The sequence below is a fragment of the Sinocyclocheilus grahami genome, unplaced genomic scaffold (assembly GCF_001515645.1).
Source record: "Sinocyclocheilus grahami isolate Dianchi unplaced genomic scaffold, SAMN03320097.WGS_v1.1 scaffold57.1, whole genome shotgun sequence".
Taxonomy (NCBI): domain Eukaryota; kingdom Metazoa; phylum Chordata; class Actinopteri; order Cypriniformes; family Cyprinidae; genus Sinocyclocheilus; species Sinocyclocheilus grahami.
The window spans coordinates 987,272-1,003,532 of NW_015505236.1; the positions used below are offsets into that span (position 1 = coordinate 987,272).

The 16,261-nt window shown below is 38.4% G+C and overlaps 1 protein-coding gene across 1 annotated transcript in view; it reads left to right on the forward strand.

The window, feature by feature from the left end:
- tnrc6ba (trinucleotide repeat containing adaptor 6Ba) overlaps positions 1-16,261 on the forward strand; it is a 62,066-nt gene that overhangs the window by 14,805 nt on the left and 31,000 nt on the right. Inside the window, exons 7-11 of the mRNA XM_016270684.1 lie at positions 6,518-6,682; positions 6,796-6,968; positions 7,069-7,140; positions 11,182-11,388; positions 11,488-11,607. Of these exons, the coding sequence (XP_016126170.1) occupies positions 6,518-6,682; positions 6,796-6,968; positions 7,069-7,140; positions 11,182-11,388; positions 11,488-11,607 (737 nt within the window). The remainder of the gene's footprint in view (positions 1-6,517; positions 6,683-6,795; positions 6,969-7,068; positions 7,141-11,181; positions 11,389-11,487; positions 11,608-16,261) is intronic.

Below are 16,261 nucleotides of genomic sequence, written 5' to 3' on the forward strand. Positions count from 1 at the left end.
GTGGGGGGAGTGAATGTACAGTGCTCTCTCCCACCTTCAATACCACGACTGAGGTGCCCTTGAGCCCCCAACTGCTCCCCGGGCGCCGCAGCATAAATGGCTGTCCACTGCTCCGGGTGTGTGTTCACGGTTTGTGTGTGTTCACTGCAGTGTGTGTGCACTTTGGATGGGTAAATGCAGAGCACTAATTCCGAGTATGGGTCACCATACTTGGCCACATGTCACGTCACTTTAAAAAAAATATTTCCTCCTGCACGCGTTCTAGATGGGCTGTCAGTCAGTGCAGTTACAGTGTTGCGCCACTAGGTGGTGGAACGTGACTGTCATTCAACTACACGTTCAAAAACGCTGATTCAGTTATTCAAAGAGACGTAATGCGCTTTGAGCGCCACTTTAGTAGGCTCAGCTGACCAGCTATGCGTCCATGCAGTCAGTGAACTACGGCTCTGTGTAGTAAATGCCGCTCCACCTGAACACGTAGTGTTAGTGTTTTATTTTTTACATAGTGTTTTATTTTTATACCATCATTTACTCACTCAAAAGTTGTTTTAAACCTGAAGGAGTTCATTCCTCTGCTGAACATAAATGCTATTTTGAAAAATGTGAAAAACCAAACAATGGCTGGTCCACAGTGACAGTGATTTTTTCCTACTATCAAATTTAATGTGGACCAGCAACTGTTTGGTTACCCACATTCTTCAGAATATCTTCTTTTCAGTGTTCAGCACAAGAAAGAAATTAATACAGGTTTGGGACAACATGTGAGTGAGTAACATTATCATTACTAACTTGTTTAATATTCAGTCCACACGCATGAAGTGTAAAACGAGAAGGGCATAATCTTACGAAAAAATAAAACACGCTAAAATCATGGTTGCTGCGGTTTGCTCGTCAATAGCGCGGTATTGAGATATTGCGGTTATCGCGACAGCCCTAATTCTGGATGCACTTGGCCGAAAACCAAAACTGAAAATGCATTGTAATGATTATTTATTATTTTATTAAATAATATAAAGTAATTTTGTAAGATTTTTAAAGTTTATTTAACACTAGAACCGCCAGGGGTCGCTGTATACCTAAAACCGCCAGCAAATTTACCCACGCACATGACAGCTGTTTCTGAATGGCTAAAGAACATATTATTTCACTGCATTATGCTACTGTCTTCACAAAGAAGTGTCTAGAGTCATGAAATCATTGTCTAGTCATCAACTATATTTTTGTCCTGTTGTTTTATGTTCAAAACTTTAAGCAGGCTATAGTCACTTTTCATAACGGTCAATATTACGCTAAACAAGCCTGCACTGACAACGAGAACTAGAAGGACGTAAATACATATTTAGGTGGTGTAACAGGCTATTATAATACAATGTCATTAATCAATATATTAAGATAATCTATGTTATTTAATTTACTAAAATAGCCTATAGACAATAATGAGCAATAATAATTCACCACATTGCATAGGATAATGCGATGACAAATTCAAGCGCACAGCTTCACCTAATTAATTATTAATTTGTTTAGTTTAATATCATTTATAATTTGAATTATACAAGAACACCACCAATAAACTTCGGGTAATTAAAAAATAAAAGGTTTTATTCATTAGCCTACATCAGATCAGATTTTTTTTCTTCAGGAAACAGGCAGACTAGAATAAATATCAACACAGAAGCGAACAATAAACGATAAAAATGGCAAAAAATAAATAATCCAAATTTTGAACAATTATGAGTAACATTAGGATAAAACAACTAAATATGATATATTGATCGCCGTCAGATGCTGAGCCGACAGGACGCTTTACTTATCTCCCCACCATCAGACTCTCCATCGCTCATGGCATTTAGTGCTTCTTATACCTCTTCAGCATTTATAAATCACCTTCTTTTACTCATTTTGTCTTTATTTATGAAACGGATAACCGCTAATTCAGTGAGTGAAAGGTGTTGACTAGCAATGTACTATGTTAAAACGGAAGCAGCACGAAAATGACAGCGCAAACATACAGGCATTATATACTGCTACGCTGCTGCTGAATTGCTGCTGCTGTTGGTTATTGCTGTAGTTGTAGATTATTGCTGCTGCAAGCAAATACAGGAACTTGCTACTGCCAATGCATGCGGCGATACGGTGCCGTGAGTATTTAAGACATACTGCTGCTGTACAAATAGCATATAAAATAACCCATAGCAGATCTATACAGGTGGAGCTGGGGAAGGTGGAGGGTTTCAGAGAAACTCTGAAAGCGCGTTGCAGGAATCTTGAGTGAATGATAGCCAGCCATATAAATGCAAGGCAGTAAGCTCAGTGGCTGCATATGCAGCATGAACCTTGTTTAATACTGTCCTTCGAAGAGCTGCATGCATCTAATATACAGGCACGCATCTGTTTTTCTCTCAACTGTTTACTTTAATTTTAGAAATAATCAACTGAGTCTATATGTAAACCTTGTGTGTTTTGACTATTAGTGCAAAAGATAACTTAGTTAAGTAATCAGGCACTGTTTGACAGGCTTTTTAGTGCGAGCGCTTCAGGTGTACGTGGCGCTCAGAAAAAGCGCACGTCAAACCAGCGTGCGAATGAAACATTTAACCGGCAAGGCTATAAAGCAGACGCAAATAATGTACTTTTGTGACACTGAATAATACTGTGTCCTGTGAGAGTAACCCTACCGCGGAACTTGCTACTGCCAATGCATGCGGCGATACGGTGCCGTGAGTATTTAAGACATACTGCTGCTGTACAAATAGCATATAAAATAACCCATAGCAGATCTATACAGGTGGAGCTGGGGAAGGTGGAGGGTTTCAGAGAAACTCTGAAAGCGCGTTGCAGGAATCTTGAGTGAATGATAGCCAGCCATATAAATGCAAGGCAGTAAGCTCAGTGGCTGCATATGCAGCATGAACCTATCAGCTTGTGCCAAGTTGTTTAACTCTCTGAATATCATCAGTTACATTAACAACCCGTCAGCCTGCGCTATCTAGAGTTTCATGACTCAACTATATATTTAACTACTTTAGTTAAAGGGGTCATAATGATGCTGCTAAAAATAACATTATTTGGTGTAATGAAATGGGTTTATGTGGTTTAAGGTTAAAAAAACACATAATTTTCCACATACTGTACATTATTGTTTCTCCTCTATGCCCCGCCTTTCTGAAACGCGGCGATTTTTACAAAGCTCATCGTTCTGAAAAGCGAGGTGTGCTCTGATTGGCCAGCTATCCAGTGCGTTGTGATTGGCCAAATACCTCAAGCGCGTGACGGAAACGTTACACCCCTTACATATTGTGTAATGTGTCCGTCACATTACACAATAATGTGTAATGTGACATTTCCTTTCCAATCCGAAGCATAACATAAAACCATGTCTGCATTTGTGATCGGAGAAATTACAAACAGCAAGTGCTACTCTACACTGCCCAAAAAACTCACGTTTGAATCGTCAGTGGCAAATTCTTTAAATATAATAAAACGTACTTACACTACCAGGATCAGGAAACAGTCCTCCATAAAATGCGCTGGACACATCTGAATATTTGGGTTAACAAAGTAGTTTCGCTTTCACAACGAAAAAGCGTCACACACCGTGGCCTTGAGTGGCCGTTTTAGGTAGGCGTGGTTTACTCTTAACTTTTATAAAGAATATCTCTTTGGATTTGAGACTTTAGTCTTTGCAACTTTACAGATCTTCTTTATGCACCAAGAGCTTGTAACACTCCAAAGAGAAAGGAAAAATTTAAATCACATCATATGACCCCTTTAACATGAACTAAGAATGAACAATAGTTCTTCAGCATTTATTAATCTTAGTTAATGTTAATTTCAACATTTACTAATGCATTATATAAATCAACAGTTGTGCTTGTTAACAGTTTATGCACTCTGAATTAACATGAACTAACATTGAACAACTGTATTCTCATTAACTAACATTAAGAAAGATTAGTGCTGGGCGGTATACTGGTTCATACCGAATGAGTTCTACAGCTTTTTATTTTTGTTATATGAATTTTTAAAATACCGCAATACCGGTGCATGGCGTTAAAACAACGTTCGGAACGCGACACTGTTTGAAAGGGGTCCCTTTTCACTGTTGCACTGTGGTGAGGGAACAGCTGTATGTTTTACTAAGCGTGAATGTTCTGAAACTGAAGCTGTAGAACTAATAGAACATGACGACACAGATGAACTCCTCCACAATATCCACATTGACTGCCACAAATATCCACCGCCCCCTGCCATCAGCTCCCGCGTCTCTCACACACACACACGAGCGCGATTTCAGCACTAGATTGAGCAACTTTCAGACCCTTTTAGCGTCTTTTTTCCATAGAATATTCATACTGACAAACCTAGCGACTTTTTTGGATAAACCTTAGCTATGGTTCAGTTGTAAGATTTCGCCGGTGCTGTCTCGCGAACGCGAGGTCTGATTTTCCCGGAGAAGTGTCACCTCTCTCGGCATCTGTTCTGTGCAGTGAGCGGCAGAGAAGCAGTACATTCAGTTGGCCACACCGCAGCCGACTCGTCAATAAATGAGTACAAAACAGCGTTTCCTAGTACCTGTGGCTTACTGATCATTTGGAATTATAAATATGAGCATAGTTCGTCTGTTAATATCACATGCACTTTTTTATTTGTTGTTTTTTTTTAAAGTTTGTTACTCCGACGCAGGCAGTGCGCTGCATGAGACAAAAAAGTAATATAGCCAAAACAACCACATAGCCGCTCTTTAGTGTAGATGCACGTTGATTTTATCAGACGATGCCGCGATTATAAATGAGTGACTCCTGGTTAACATGTATTAAAAGGGGTCGTGTTTAGTCACTATTTAGTGTGGTATTTTTTGACAATATTCACTCATCATGGCAGTAAAATAGGGCATTCTAAGTCAATATACTGCAGTATTTCCTCTCTCAATCAGTAGAAAATATGGTTAACACCCGGTCATGCATAAAAAAAAATACCGTCATGTACCGTAAAACCGGTATAATTTTGAAAAAGCCTGTGATATATATTTTAGGTCATACCGCCCAGCACTAAGAAAGATGAATAAATACTGTAATGTATTGTTCATTGTTCGTTCATGTTAGTTAATACACTAACTAACATGAATTAATGGAACCTTATTGTAAAGTGTTACCTTAATATTAAATATCAATATATTTATTCACTTCTATGTAACAATCAGATATAAGTTTTTTAGTTTTTTGAACTAATTATCCAAATAATGTATTGTCCTACAGATATATTATTGTCAGAGCATATGAGCAGAGCATAGCGTCACTGAAGGTAGCATCGTTTTACCAGTGTTGTCCAGTACAGCTGTACTACAGCATGTTACAGCACAGTAGCGCTACTACAGGAGCAAGTATACTGCATAGAAATTTTCTGTCAGCGCGTTATTTGAGCAGACTTTGCTTTTCTGGTGAGCATGAGTGGTACACGAGCAGAACGCACATTCATAGAGTGGAATATTGAGCAGAGCGTCAAAATGCGCAGTGATGAGAGTGAAACCTGCTCGCTGAACACTGTCGGGCGGGGTGCGGCGCGTGGCCCGCCATATATATTATTATATGTAGCCAATATTTTCGGCTCGTATTTTTGGCCGTTTTTCTCTTTCGGCCAAAAATGCCATTATTTTCGGCAGCCGAAAATTCGGTGCATCCCTAATTTTTATCGTCCATGATCAAAAATCTCTACTTTGAAGTGTCTATTTTAAGGGAATTCACTGCTGCTGCTTTTTAACCCTTTGTGAAACATGAAAACTTGTCAACAAACTCTAAAAGACAACATTTTTAATTACCTCATGGTTATTTTTGTTTTAGCATTAAGTCATTGTCAGTGCAACAGAAGCCCAAACTTAAAGTTATTTGGTTTTATATTTTAAGAATAAAGAGTACAACATTAGATATTTTTGACTCTTGCTCTTCGCTTTGCTTTCATGTTGCATGGTAGTGTTGTCAAAAGTACTGACTTCGGTACCAGTCAGTACTGCAATTTTAAAAACGTCCATTTCCCGCTAAGATTTGAGCACTGTTGAGCGGATTCTTAAACACCACTGATTGGCCATAGTGTTCACACGCTCAACAGATATGACTGTAATTGGCTACAATGATCATCGCTTCATGCTCTTCACCGAGCGCTCACACAGAAGCACATAGGAGCATTTAATAAACCGCGTATGTCCCTAACATATCTACACATAAACAGATCCACACTGACAGACGCAGCTTTCAAATGCTCCAATGTGCTTCTGTGTGAGCGCTCGGTGAAGAGCATGAAGCGATGATCATTGTAGCAAGTCACAGTCATATCTATTGAGCACGTGAACACTATGGACAATCAGCGGTGTTTAAGAATCCGCTCAACAGCGCTCTAATCTTAGCATTTTAACATTTTTAAAATTGCAGTGCTGACTGGTACCTAAGTCTGTACTTTTGACATCGCTGTTGCATACCATAGAACCATATTGATTATAGCATTTCTTTTGTTTATCTCTTAGCTTCTTCTGGATGGGGAGGTAGTGGCTCTCCTTCCAGTCCATGTGTGGACAACGGTACTGCAGCCTGGGGTAAATCTACTGAAGCACCCACTAATTGGTGCAACACCGATGACACTGGCAAGGCACCAGGTTGGGGGGATCCCTCTCCCAATCCAGTGAAGTCTGGTGAGTCTGGATAATTTTGTGCTACCAGTAATGGAAATGTGTTTGGAATTAAACTGTTCCCGAATGTATTCATACTTCTGAGTGTTTTAAAGTATTTTTCTTTATATTTGCAGGTTCAAAGTCTATGCAAGAAGGTTGGGGTGAAGGAGAGGGATCAGTCAGTGCTTCACGTCACTCCAGCTGGGAGGAGGAGGATGAGAGTGGTGGTGTATGGAACAGCGCTGGTTCTCAAGGCAGCAGCTCGTCCTACAACTCTGGAGGCTGGGGAGCCAAGAAGGTCAACAAGGTATGTCAAGTGGTCAGGCTAGGGTCAGTATTCATGCAAATCTGAAACTGAAGTTACTCCTGATTACTAGTTACTGAGCTTTCTGTCTAATATTCTTCAGGGTTCCTTGAAGGGTGCAGGAGACTCTTGGATGAACCCAATGACAAGACAGTTTTCAAACATGGGGATTCTGGTAAGAAATTATGAAAGAATTGTCTTGGATATGGAATTTAATCACAGCAATCAGTTGTAATTGACCTATCGGTAAGCCCCGCCCCCCTTAGTTACTGTTGCGAACTCGGACAAACAAACAGAGTTGCTAACTGTCTTACAATGACAGCTGTCAGTGTGAAAACCTTGTCCCTATAACGTTTTGATCAATTTTGGACACAGAAGGACCACCATTCAAGTGGGACTTAAATATGCCATAGAGGGATATATAAAATATTTTAAAATAAATATTGTGGGTATTAATTTGGAAGCAAGGGTTTACAGATCACAATGCAAGCGGGAGAATCCTCGATCAGGTTACGTTCGACACGATCGTGGATAACAACATCCCAGATCAACACTGTTCATGTATTGCAGGGTACGATTAAATTAATTTACATTTAACCAGTTTAATATGAAGAGACAGTGAAATGTAGACCTTCGTTTGTGTTTTTGCCCTACACTGCACAAGACACGAGAACGGTCCGCTATTTAGGTTTGTATGGACTCACTAACTTTAACATTAGCCAGTTTTAGCCAGAGATACCTTTCTAAAGCACAAGATGACATTAACGTTCTGCTTGAGCAGATGAAAAATGTAACTTAATGAGAGTATGACAACCAGATAATGAATGTTTTTGTCTTCATTGAGATTGGGGGTGAATGCTTTGCGACATTTTGCTCCGTTTTGTTTGGGTTTAGGAAATAGAATAATATAAATTCCATTGCCTATCCTCAGGATACCTGGAATCACTGTTACAAGTACCCCAGGCACATAGTTTTTCCATTTTTTTAAGCATAAACCCCATAAAATCGATGTGAGCTTCGGATCTTCCAATGTTTCTCTGTGGCTCTGAAACCTACAGATGTCCGAGTTCCGCTCCCCGTGCAACTGATACCAGGGATTAAAGTTCTCTGTCGCTACGACGGATTTCCGTTAATTGCAGCAAGTCTACGACGGATTTCCGTCAGTTGGAAAAAATGATGGGAAAGGAAACATGTAGCGCGATGTTGTTGTTGTTCTGCTGGCACACCAAAAATCATCCTGCAGCTTCTCAGTGACAACATAGTGATGCCGCTCGCATCATTCACAGTCGGGTTATTAGCAGAGAACACAGAGCAGAACTTGAATTTCGGCGCGGGATTGCGGCTATTAATAACAATTCTACTCATTCCAAAGACTATAGAATACCCTTAAAGGGACTTTGTCTTATTCCCGCAGGTTCCGCGCTTATAACGCAATGATAGATGACGGAACGTATCATTTGCACGTCTTGAGAACTCACTCGCGCGCTCATTTTCTGTGCGCCTACAGATCGCGATAAGGAGAGTGACAACTTTTAATAGTTATTAAGAGAGTTTGCAAATGTGATATTGATTTAATACAACAGTTCATTAAACAAGTACTGCCTGATTTTGCTCTATTTCTTCAACGAAAATAGTTCCAAATATAGTAACAGCTCAGCCGCTGCGCATCTCTAAAAGCAAACACAGCTGAGTTTCATTCATTCAATGAAAGTGTGTTTTTGAGCAAATCTAGTGAGTCAGTGATTCATGATTACCCATTCATAAAGACAGCCACTTGCTTCATTCCTGAATGAATCAGCAGTTTGAACGAATCAATTGAATGAATGATTCAGTGATAAAATCAGTGACTTGCTGCCACCTGCTGATGGATGTAGTTTAATTTTTAGCGTATAATTTCAGTTATTTAAATCATTTAGTATTTCTGTACTCAAAATTGTATATTTAAAAGATTAATCTCCACATGAATGTATGAATTTGATTGCACTCATGCCACCTTACAACAGTTCATTAAACAAGTACTGCCTGATTTTGCTCTATTTCTTCAACGAAAATAGTTCCAAATATAGTAACAGCTCAGCCGCTGCGCATCTCTAAAAGCAAACACAGCTGAGTTTCATTCATTCAATGAAAGTGTGTTTTTGAGCAAATCTAGTGAGTCAGTGATTCATGATTACCCATTCATAAAGACAGCCACTTGCTTCATTCCTGAATGAATCAGCAGTTTGAACGAATCAATTGAATGAATGATTCAGTGATAAAATCAGTGACTTGCTGCCACCTGCTGATGGATGTAGTTTAATTTTTAGCGTATAATTTCAGTTATTTAAATCATTTAGTATTTCTGTACTCAAAATTGTATATTTAAAAGATTAATCTCCACATGAATGTATGAATTTGATTGCACTCATGCCCCCTCTGAGCCTCATTAAACGTCTGAAAATGTACCGACAAGCCACTTTTGTGACTTTTTGTTGACTTTTGTGTTCTTTTCTATTTTTTATTAATACAAATTTCATATGATTGGTAACTTATTTGTCTTATTCTACTTATTATATTGTTTTAAATTGAAATTTTAAAAAGCTTATAAACATACATTTTTGAATTTGACATAGATGAAAATGATGCCATTACAAAGGTAAAAAGAAAATAACCCTGTAAGTCACTTTAAGGAGTCAAATGTCACCTCGTATTAGGAAGGATCATTTTTGATCAGAAGTTTTGATTATTGATCATGCTCCTAAATTTTTTCAATTTAGGAGGACAAGCGCTCCTAAAAAAGTAAGCGTAGAGCTCATAGACTGTATAAAAACAGGTAGAGCCATGTGTAACCGTAAATTAGATCCGTGCATGAGGCCTTAAAGAGACAGCAGCCTAAATAAACCTGCTGCCTTTCATTATACAGTGTTATTTTAGTACTTCAAATTAAAACTTTATTTTATTTTGCTTTATAAATTGCTAGGGCAACAAACGTTTTTTTTTTTAAGGTTTATAGTTTCATCTAATATTTATGTTTTATTCTAATGTATTTCAACTTTATTTCAATTAGTGAAAACTATTTGAAGTTTTATTTATCAATATCAACACTGCTTTAATTTGAGAAGATCAGCATACAGATTCTGCTGCCGAATCAGCAAAAGTGCTCAATGCTTCTTTCACTCCAAACTGAAAAAAATTGAATATAGACCTAACAGAAAAAATGAAAGGGGTCATATGATGCTATTTTAAAGATCATTATTTTGTGTATTTGGTGTAACAGAATATGTTGACATGCTTTAATGTTCAAAAAACACATTACTGATTACAAATACTGTACATTAGTATAGGTCCTCTATGCTCCGCCTCTCTCAAACGCGTCATTTTCAACAAACCCCCCTCCTTTGACAAGCGCAGTCTGCTCTGATTGGCCAGCTGACCCAGTGCATTGTGATTGGCCGAACACCACAAGCACGCGTTGGAAATGTAACGCCCCTTACCATAATCGCCAGCTTCAGCTTTCAAAGTAAATATCAAGACAGTTAATAATGTCGTTAGTTTTACCATCAGTTCAAGCCCGAAAGGGCAACAGAGATGCGTTACAGACACAGTGATGATGCAGTACACAAGCCGCGGTTAAGACAGCTGACGTGCTATGATTTCTGACAGGCAGTTCACTCTCCTGTGATGTGACCCTGTTCCCCTCACACACACGACGCGTTACTCTGTGCTGTGCAAAACTCTGCATTTGAACAGTCAAGAGCAAATACTTAAACTAATAACAAAACATACTTACAGTCGCTGATTCAGAAGTGCCAGATTGTCATAGAAAAGTCAGAATTGACCCATTTTATTATTATTTTTTTTTTAGAAATAGCCTTTGTGCACAGCCAGCCTTGTACTCTTCTAGGTTCAAAAAACTGTCGTCCATAAAATGCATTGCACAAATTCGAACTTCTGGGTTGTGCTGTTCTGTTGTAAATATATCTTAACCAATGATTCCTAATTGCTTCCGGAAGGCCAAATAAAGTTCTTTTGCTTTCACACTGAAACACATTGGCTCTTCTGCATTCGAGGGGAGGGGCTTACCAATAGGTCATTAAGTAGCTTTAATAAAAGTAACTGTTTTCCTAGTTGTAGGCAAATAGGATTTTGCTCACTAATATATCATGCATCCATATTAACATGTTTGAATTAAGTTTTAGTTTGAATAAGGTTTACCAATGTAGTGGCTTGTTACTAGGGAGAGGACCCCAGTGGTCGTTCTTTGGATCTGGCCCCTGGTCCTCCGCAGGACAAAAAGATGGAAGGAGAAAAGCGTGGCATGGGCTTAAATGAGTACAATGGAGAGATGCGTAAAGGAGGACGTGGAGGGGGAGCAGGAGTAATCTTCCGTTCACCTGGTTCCAAAGAGATGGGGGCATGTGAACCTGGGCCTTACTATGACAAGGTATTTGCATCTCTTTACGTGTCTGAAAATGGTAATCTGAGCCTCTGCTGTCACTGTGATTATCTGTGTGTTTTCTAATCTTCTATCCTTTTTCTTTAGGCGAGTGGTCAGTTGTTTAGTAGCGGAGGTGGGATGGCACAGTCCAGGCACCAACCAGGGGTGCCTCCTGTCAATCCATCAGTACGAGCGCAAGTGCCTCATCAGTTCCTGTCACCGCAGGTACTTGATAATACTATGCATTGGTTAATATTACTTCAGTAGTTTGCAAGATGTTGACAGACAAGTCATTTTAGAAGCAGACATTTTGTTGAGGTTTTAAAGGGGTGGTTCATTGCGATTTCACTTTAACGTTAGTGTGTAATGTTTTTGTTTGAGCATAAACAATATCTGCAAAGAGTACGAAGCTGAAAGTTCAATGTAAACGGAGATATCGTCTTTTAAAATTCTGGCAGTTTAATGCCTACAAAAACGGCTGGTAGGGACTACAAGAAGTTACTTCCCGGGTTCGTAACATAACATAAACCCCGCCCCTGTCAATAAGAGATGCAATCGATTAAAGCTATCGATGGTTGATTAAGTCGTTTAATTTTGGGCTGCGTGCGGCTCATGCGCAAAACACGTGCGAGTGGCTGTGAGTGACGGTGACTGTATATAAATGCATCATCATTCACTCATAATTACAAATTAAGCTTTTAATGTGATTTAAACTTTAAAAGTAAAACATTAAAATAGAAACAACACAACGTTCTTCAACATGGAAAGCAATAGAAATGTAGTAACTAAGTCATTTCCCCAGATAATTCTTTCATATCGGGCTCTGCGCTTTGCAGGGCTGCGGGACACTGGACAGATAGGCTATTAATTCCTACAACTTGTTAATTCATTCCTACGACTTATTAATTTGTGGCCACTGTCCAGTTTCACAAAAGGTTCTTTGTGGTGAAAGAAGGTTCTTCAGATTACAAAAAGGTAAGAAAGAGATGGTTCTTTAAATAACCTTTGACTGAATGGTTCTTTGTGGAACCAAAAATGGTTCTTCTATGGCATCGCTTGAATAACCTTTTGAAGCACCTTTATTTTTAAGAGTGTAACCAGTTATTCCTCTAAACAAAGCTTTTATACCACACTTGTCATAATCAGAGCTTATACATTGTATATAAATAATTACTGGATTCAAACCAGCAATTAAAAGGCGCTGTGACCGACACTGACTATACGTTTTCCCGGAGCATTCAATGGTGTCACTAAACGGTGATGCCACAACTAAGAGCATCGTTCACTAGTTTCTGCATGGACATAACTAGCCTAGGCACAGGTTTTCAAGCTCTGGGACAAAATGCGATGCTTTAAGGAAAATGAATAGCCTATGTAAGTAAAAGGCCTAAAATAAAAATAACAATTTGTTTTCATTAAAAAAAAAAGAAAAAGCTAAATATATCTGGCTTAAATAATTAAGCTAACAGATTTAAAACAGAAGGGTGGTGCGGTGCTCCATAAACAAGTTTTTAATGTTTCAGCTGTTCGATCGCACCAGATCGCACACATCCCACATATTCTAGCAATTCAAACTTACATCGCAGTCTGTTCATTATCAAAATAAAATACAGTCAACCAAACATATAAAAGGTTACACTGGTCAGTTTAAATAGACCGTAGTATACTGGTCCACTCTGCTGCTATACCAAGGACGTTTTTGCTCATGTGAAGAGGATGATCTTTTCCGTCTATATGCGAATGCATGTAAAGTACAAGCCTAGTTTACATTATAAATAATAGTTTAACATTCAAATACATTACGAATATGGAAACATTTGGATTTGTGCCGAATGAGATGTGAGCAATAAGCTCCAAATACATCTAACCAACCCGCGCTCGCGCCGTCTCGTATGCACGCACGCACGCACGCATGCACTGTCATGATCTAATGCACTGTAAATGCCGGATTTTTAAAAACAAATACGCATACCGCAACGCAAAAATGTAAAATCTGACATTTTCCGGAACAGGATCCAGCAGGATCAAATTAAGTACTGGTCATAATACTCACATAAAAATGTTTGATGTGCGCAACAGTGTGTTTTGCTGCAGCAGCGCCGATGGAAGCGGTTCACTGACTGCGCAGCACAGCCACACGCGCCACAGTTACGTTTGGGATAATATTATTTTTAATGCCATAATGTCAGTTGAAAACATTGCAATTGTGTTTTAAAATACAACAACGAGCACCACTAAACCATTTAAAGAGGTGCGTTCAGCGGTCTCCGTGTCGGGATAGGAAACAGTCAACAAAGTAAAATGATCTCAAACGAGCTCTCTTCATTTTATCAATTGATCATAATCACATCTATTCATTTTACAATCCTGCTACTAGCATTTTATTCAGACTAAATCCCATTTAAATTGGGTGAGAAAGCGGGGGGGTTTTTTTGAGTAACTTTTGCACATCCTGTCATGCCGGGCTGCATAGACACATTTTGCAGCATTAAGGTTAACGATTAATCGATTAATTGATTGTTAATTTAAATGACGATCGATCATGGAAATTATCGAAAATTGACATCCCTAGTTCCAATTATACATTTATTTTCACATAGCTATGAGAAACGTTAAACATGGACGCACGTGCAGTTGCCGTACTGTATTAAAGCTTTAATCAGGATAAAACCGTATATTAAAAGCTAACATAAGCAGTAGCATTTACAAATAACAGCGTATCTAAAAGTATGAGACAACAACAAACAAAAAAACATAGGCCTACCATTAAAAGCCGTGCTTGCACAGGTTCTGCACAATCCTCTTCAATAATATCCTCTGCTTATCAATCGGGCTCAATCTGATAAGCGATATTTACGATGATGTTGTTTACAATACAACCGGACCACATGCGCTGAGGTGAGGGGCAGGATGTTTAGACGCGCACTAGAGGCGGTTTAGCCAATCACAACACACTGGGCTAGCTAACTGTAGCGTCTGGACCAATCAAAAACACAATTTTTCATTTGATTTAACAAATCAGTTATTCATTAGATTAACAAGTCGTCACAGACCCCTCACCCAATAGACTGGGCGCCAGGATGTCTGCGAATGACCACAGGCCACTGGTTACCATGGCAACCACGACACCTTTGCTAGACCAGAGCCATTTACGACCTAATGGAATGTGAGTAGGGAAAATCACTGCCTTTTCCATAGGAAGAGACAGTGCACAGTAGAAATTGACTCTTTTCTAATTAATCCAGAGGAAAACCTTTCTTTGAATGAACACACATATCCTTCAGGTCATTGTGTATGTTGTCTTTGAGATTTTATACTGTTTTATGCAGGCTTATGATGGAAACACTCATTCCTGTCATCTTGCCTATATGTAATCCTACCATGTTTAGTATCTATGAATTCGCCTTCTGATGATCTAAACGAGAGTGTATATTATATGTTGGTACATAGGCGCAATATATTAGTGTCCTGAGAATCTTTAGTAATTTCGATTCAAGTTCCATTTGCAAATGACCATGCCCTCACACAAAGGGTCGTAAAACCCTCCAGCAATTGCAATCTCCCGCTTGGAATTTCAGCCTTTCTCATTGGACAAGCCATCTTGAGAGGCGTGAATTTTCTCCGACCTTAAAGGCCTCACACCAAGGACCCGCTCAGAGTCGGTGGTTCGGTTAGATTCTAAGATGAAGACATGAGCTAGAATGCTTCTGCAGATTCCGTTTTTTTTTTTTTTTTTTTTTTTTTTTTTTTTTTCTGGACTCCTTTTTAATGGTTAAATTACATTTTATTAATCAAAAAGCATGTCTAATTAATTAAAATCATGAAACTTAAACGATTTAACATCAATTTATTAAAAGTGTAACAAATATTAAGTTTATGGCCCTATGAAATGTTTTATTTGTCCAACCTTATGTTTTATTGTAACCAAATTCTGTTTTAGCATGTCTAATTTGAAAGCATAAAACAAGTTTCATTTATTCTTACAATAGCCTTATGAATTTTTTGCTCAGAAATTCTGTGTTGTGTATTTACATTTTGTTTTAAGGCATAAAACATTCATTTAATCTATCTTTTAAGTAATGAAAATTAAACAAATTAAAATTTTTGAAAAATAAAGGTAATTTGATATTACAATTAAAACATTGAAGAAATATTGAATGTGTATTCCTTAAAAATAAGGTTTTAATAATTTTAGTAGTAGTATCAGAGCAGTTCTGGAGATGTTATTCATGTATTTATGTCCTCATTAGTGAGACGGCAGAGGTTAATATCACCGGAAGCGTCACGGGCGTTTCAGTACGAGTACTACACAAAACCGTGCATTTCACTCGCTGAGTGAAATTAAAGGTTTAATACTGTACTTTAGTATTCAGGTGTGAGGCACACATAACTACATATATGTTTAAACAGGCTTTAACTTACAGTAAACCCATTTTGTTATTCTTTAAACAAGTGCAAGAAGTTTATTGTTAAATTAGAGAAGCACTCACAGAAGTGCTTATTTAATGCAACAAGTCTTGAAGGACTGAAAGCACCACGTTTTAAAACTGTGGGCAACTTCTTTGAAATAGGCAGACACTAAACTGTTTGAATTGCACTGGCATGCATTAGTTACCATGAAAATGACTTGTCACAGGGAGCACTAACTTCACATAGCACACGCGATGCCATGTTGTAAACAAACCACCTGAAGCAGCTAAGCTAACACGACTTAGCATAGTTCATCTTAGGCTAAGCTACCAAATAGCTTTAACAATTAGGGGTTAGCACTCTTTAATTGAAGCTTTTAAATACAGCATGTGTGTATGCAGTGTGAAGTAATTTGAATTTAACCTAATCCATGGTTTCTGATTTTTCACTTTCTTTTTCTTCTTTTTCT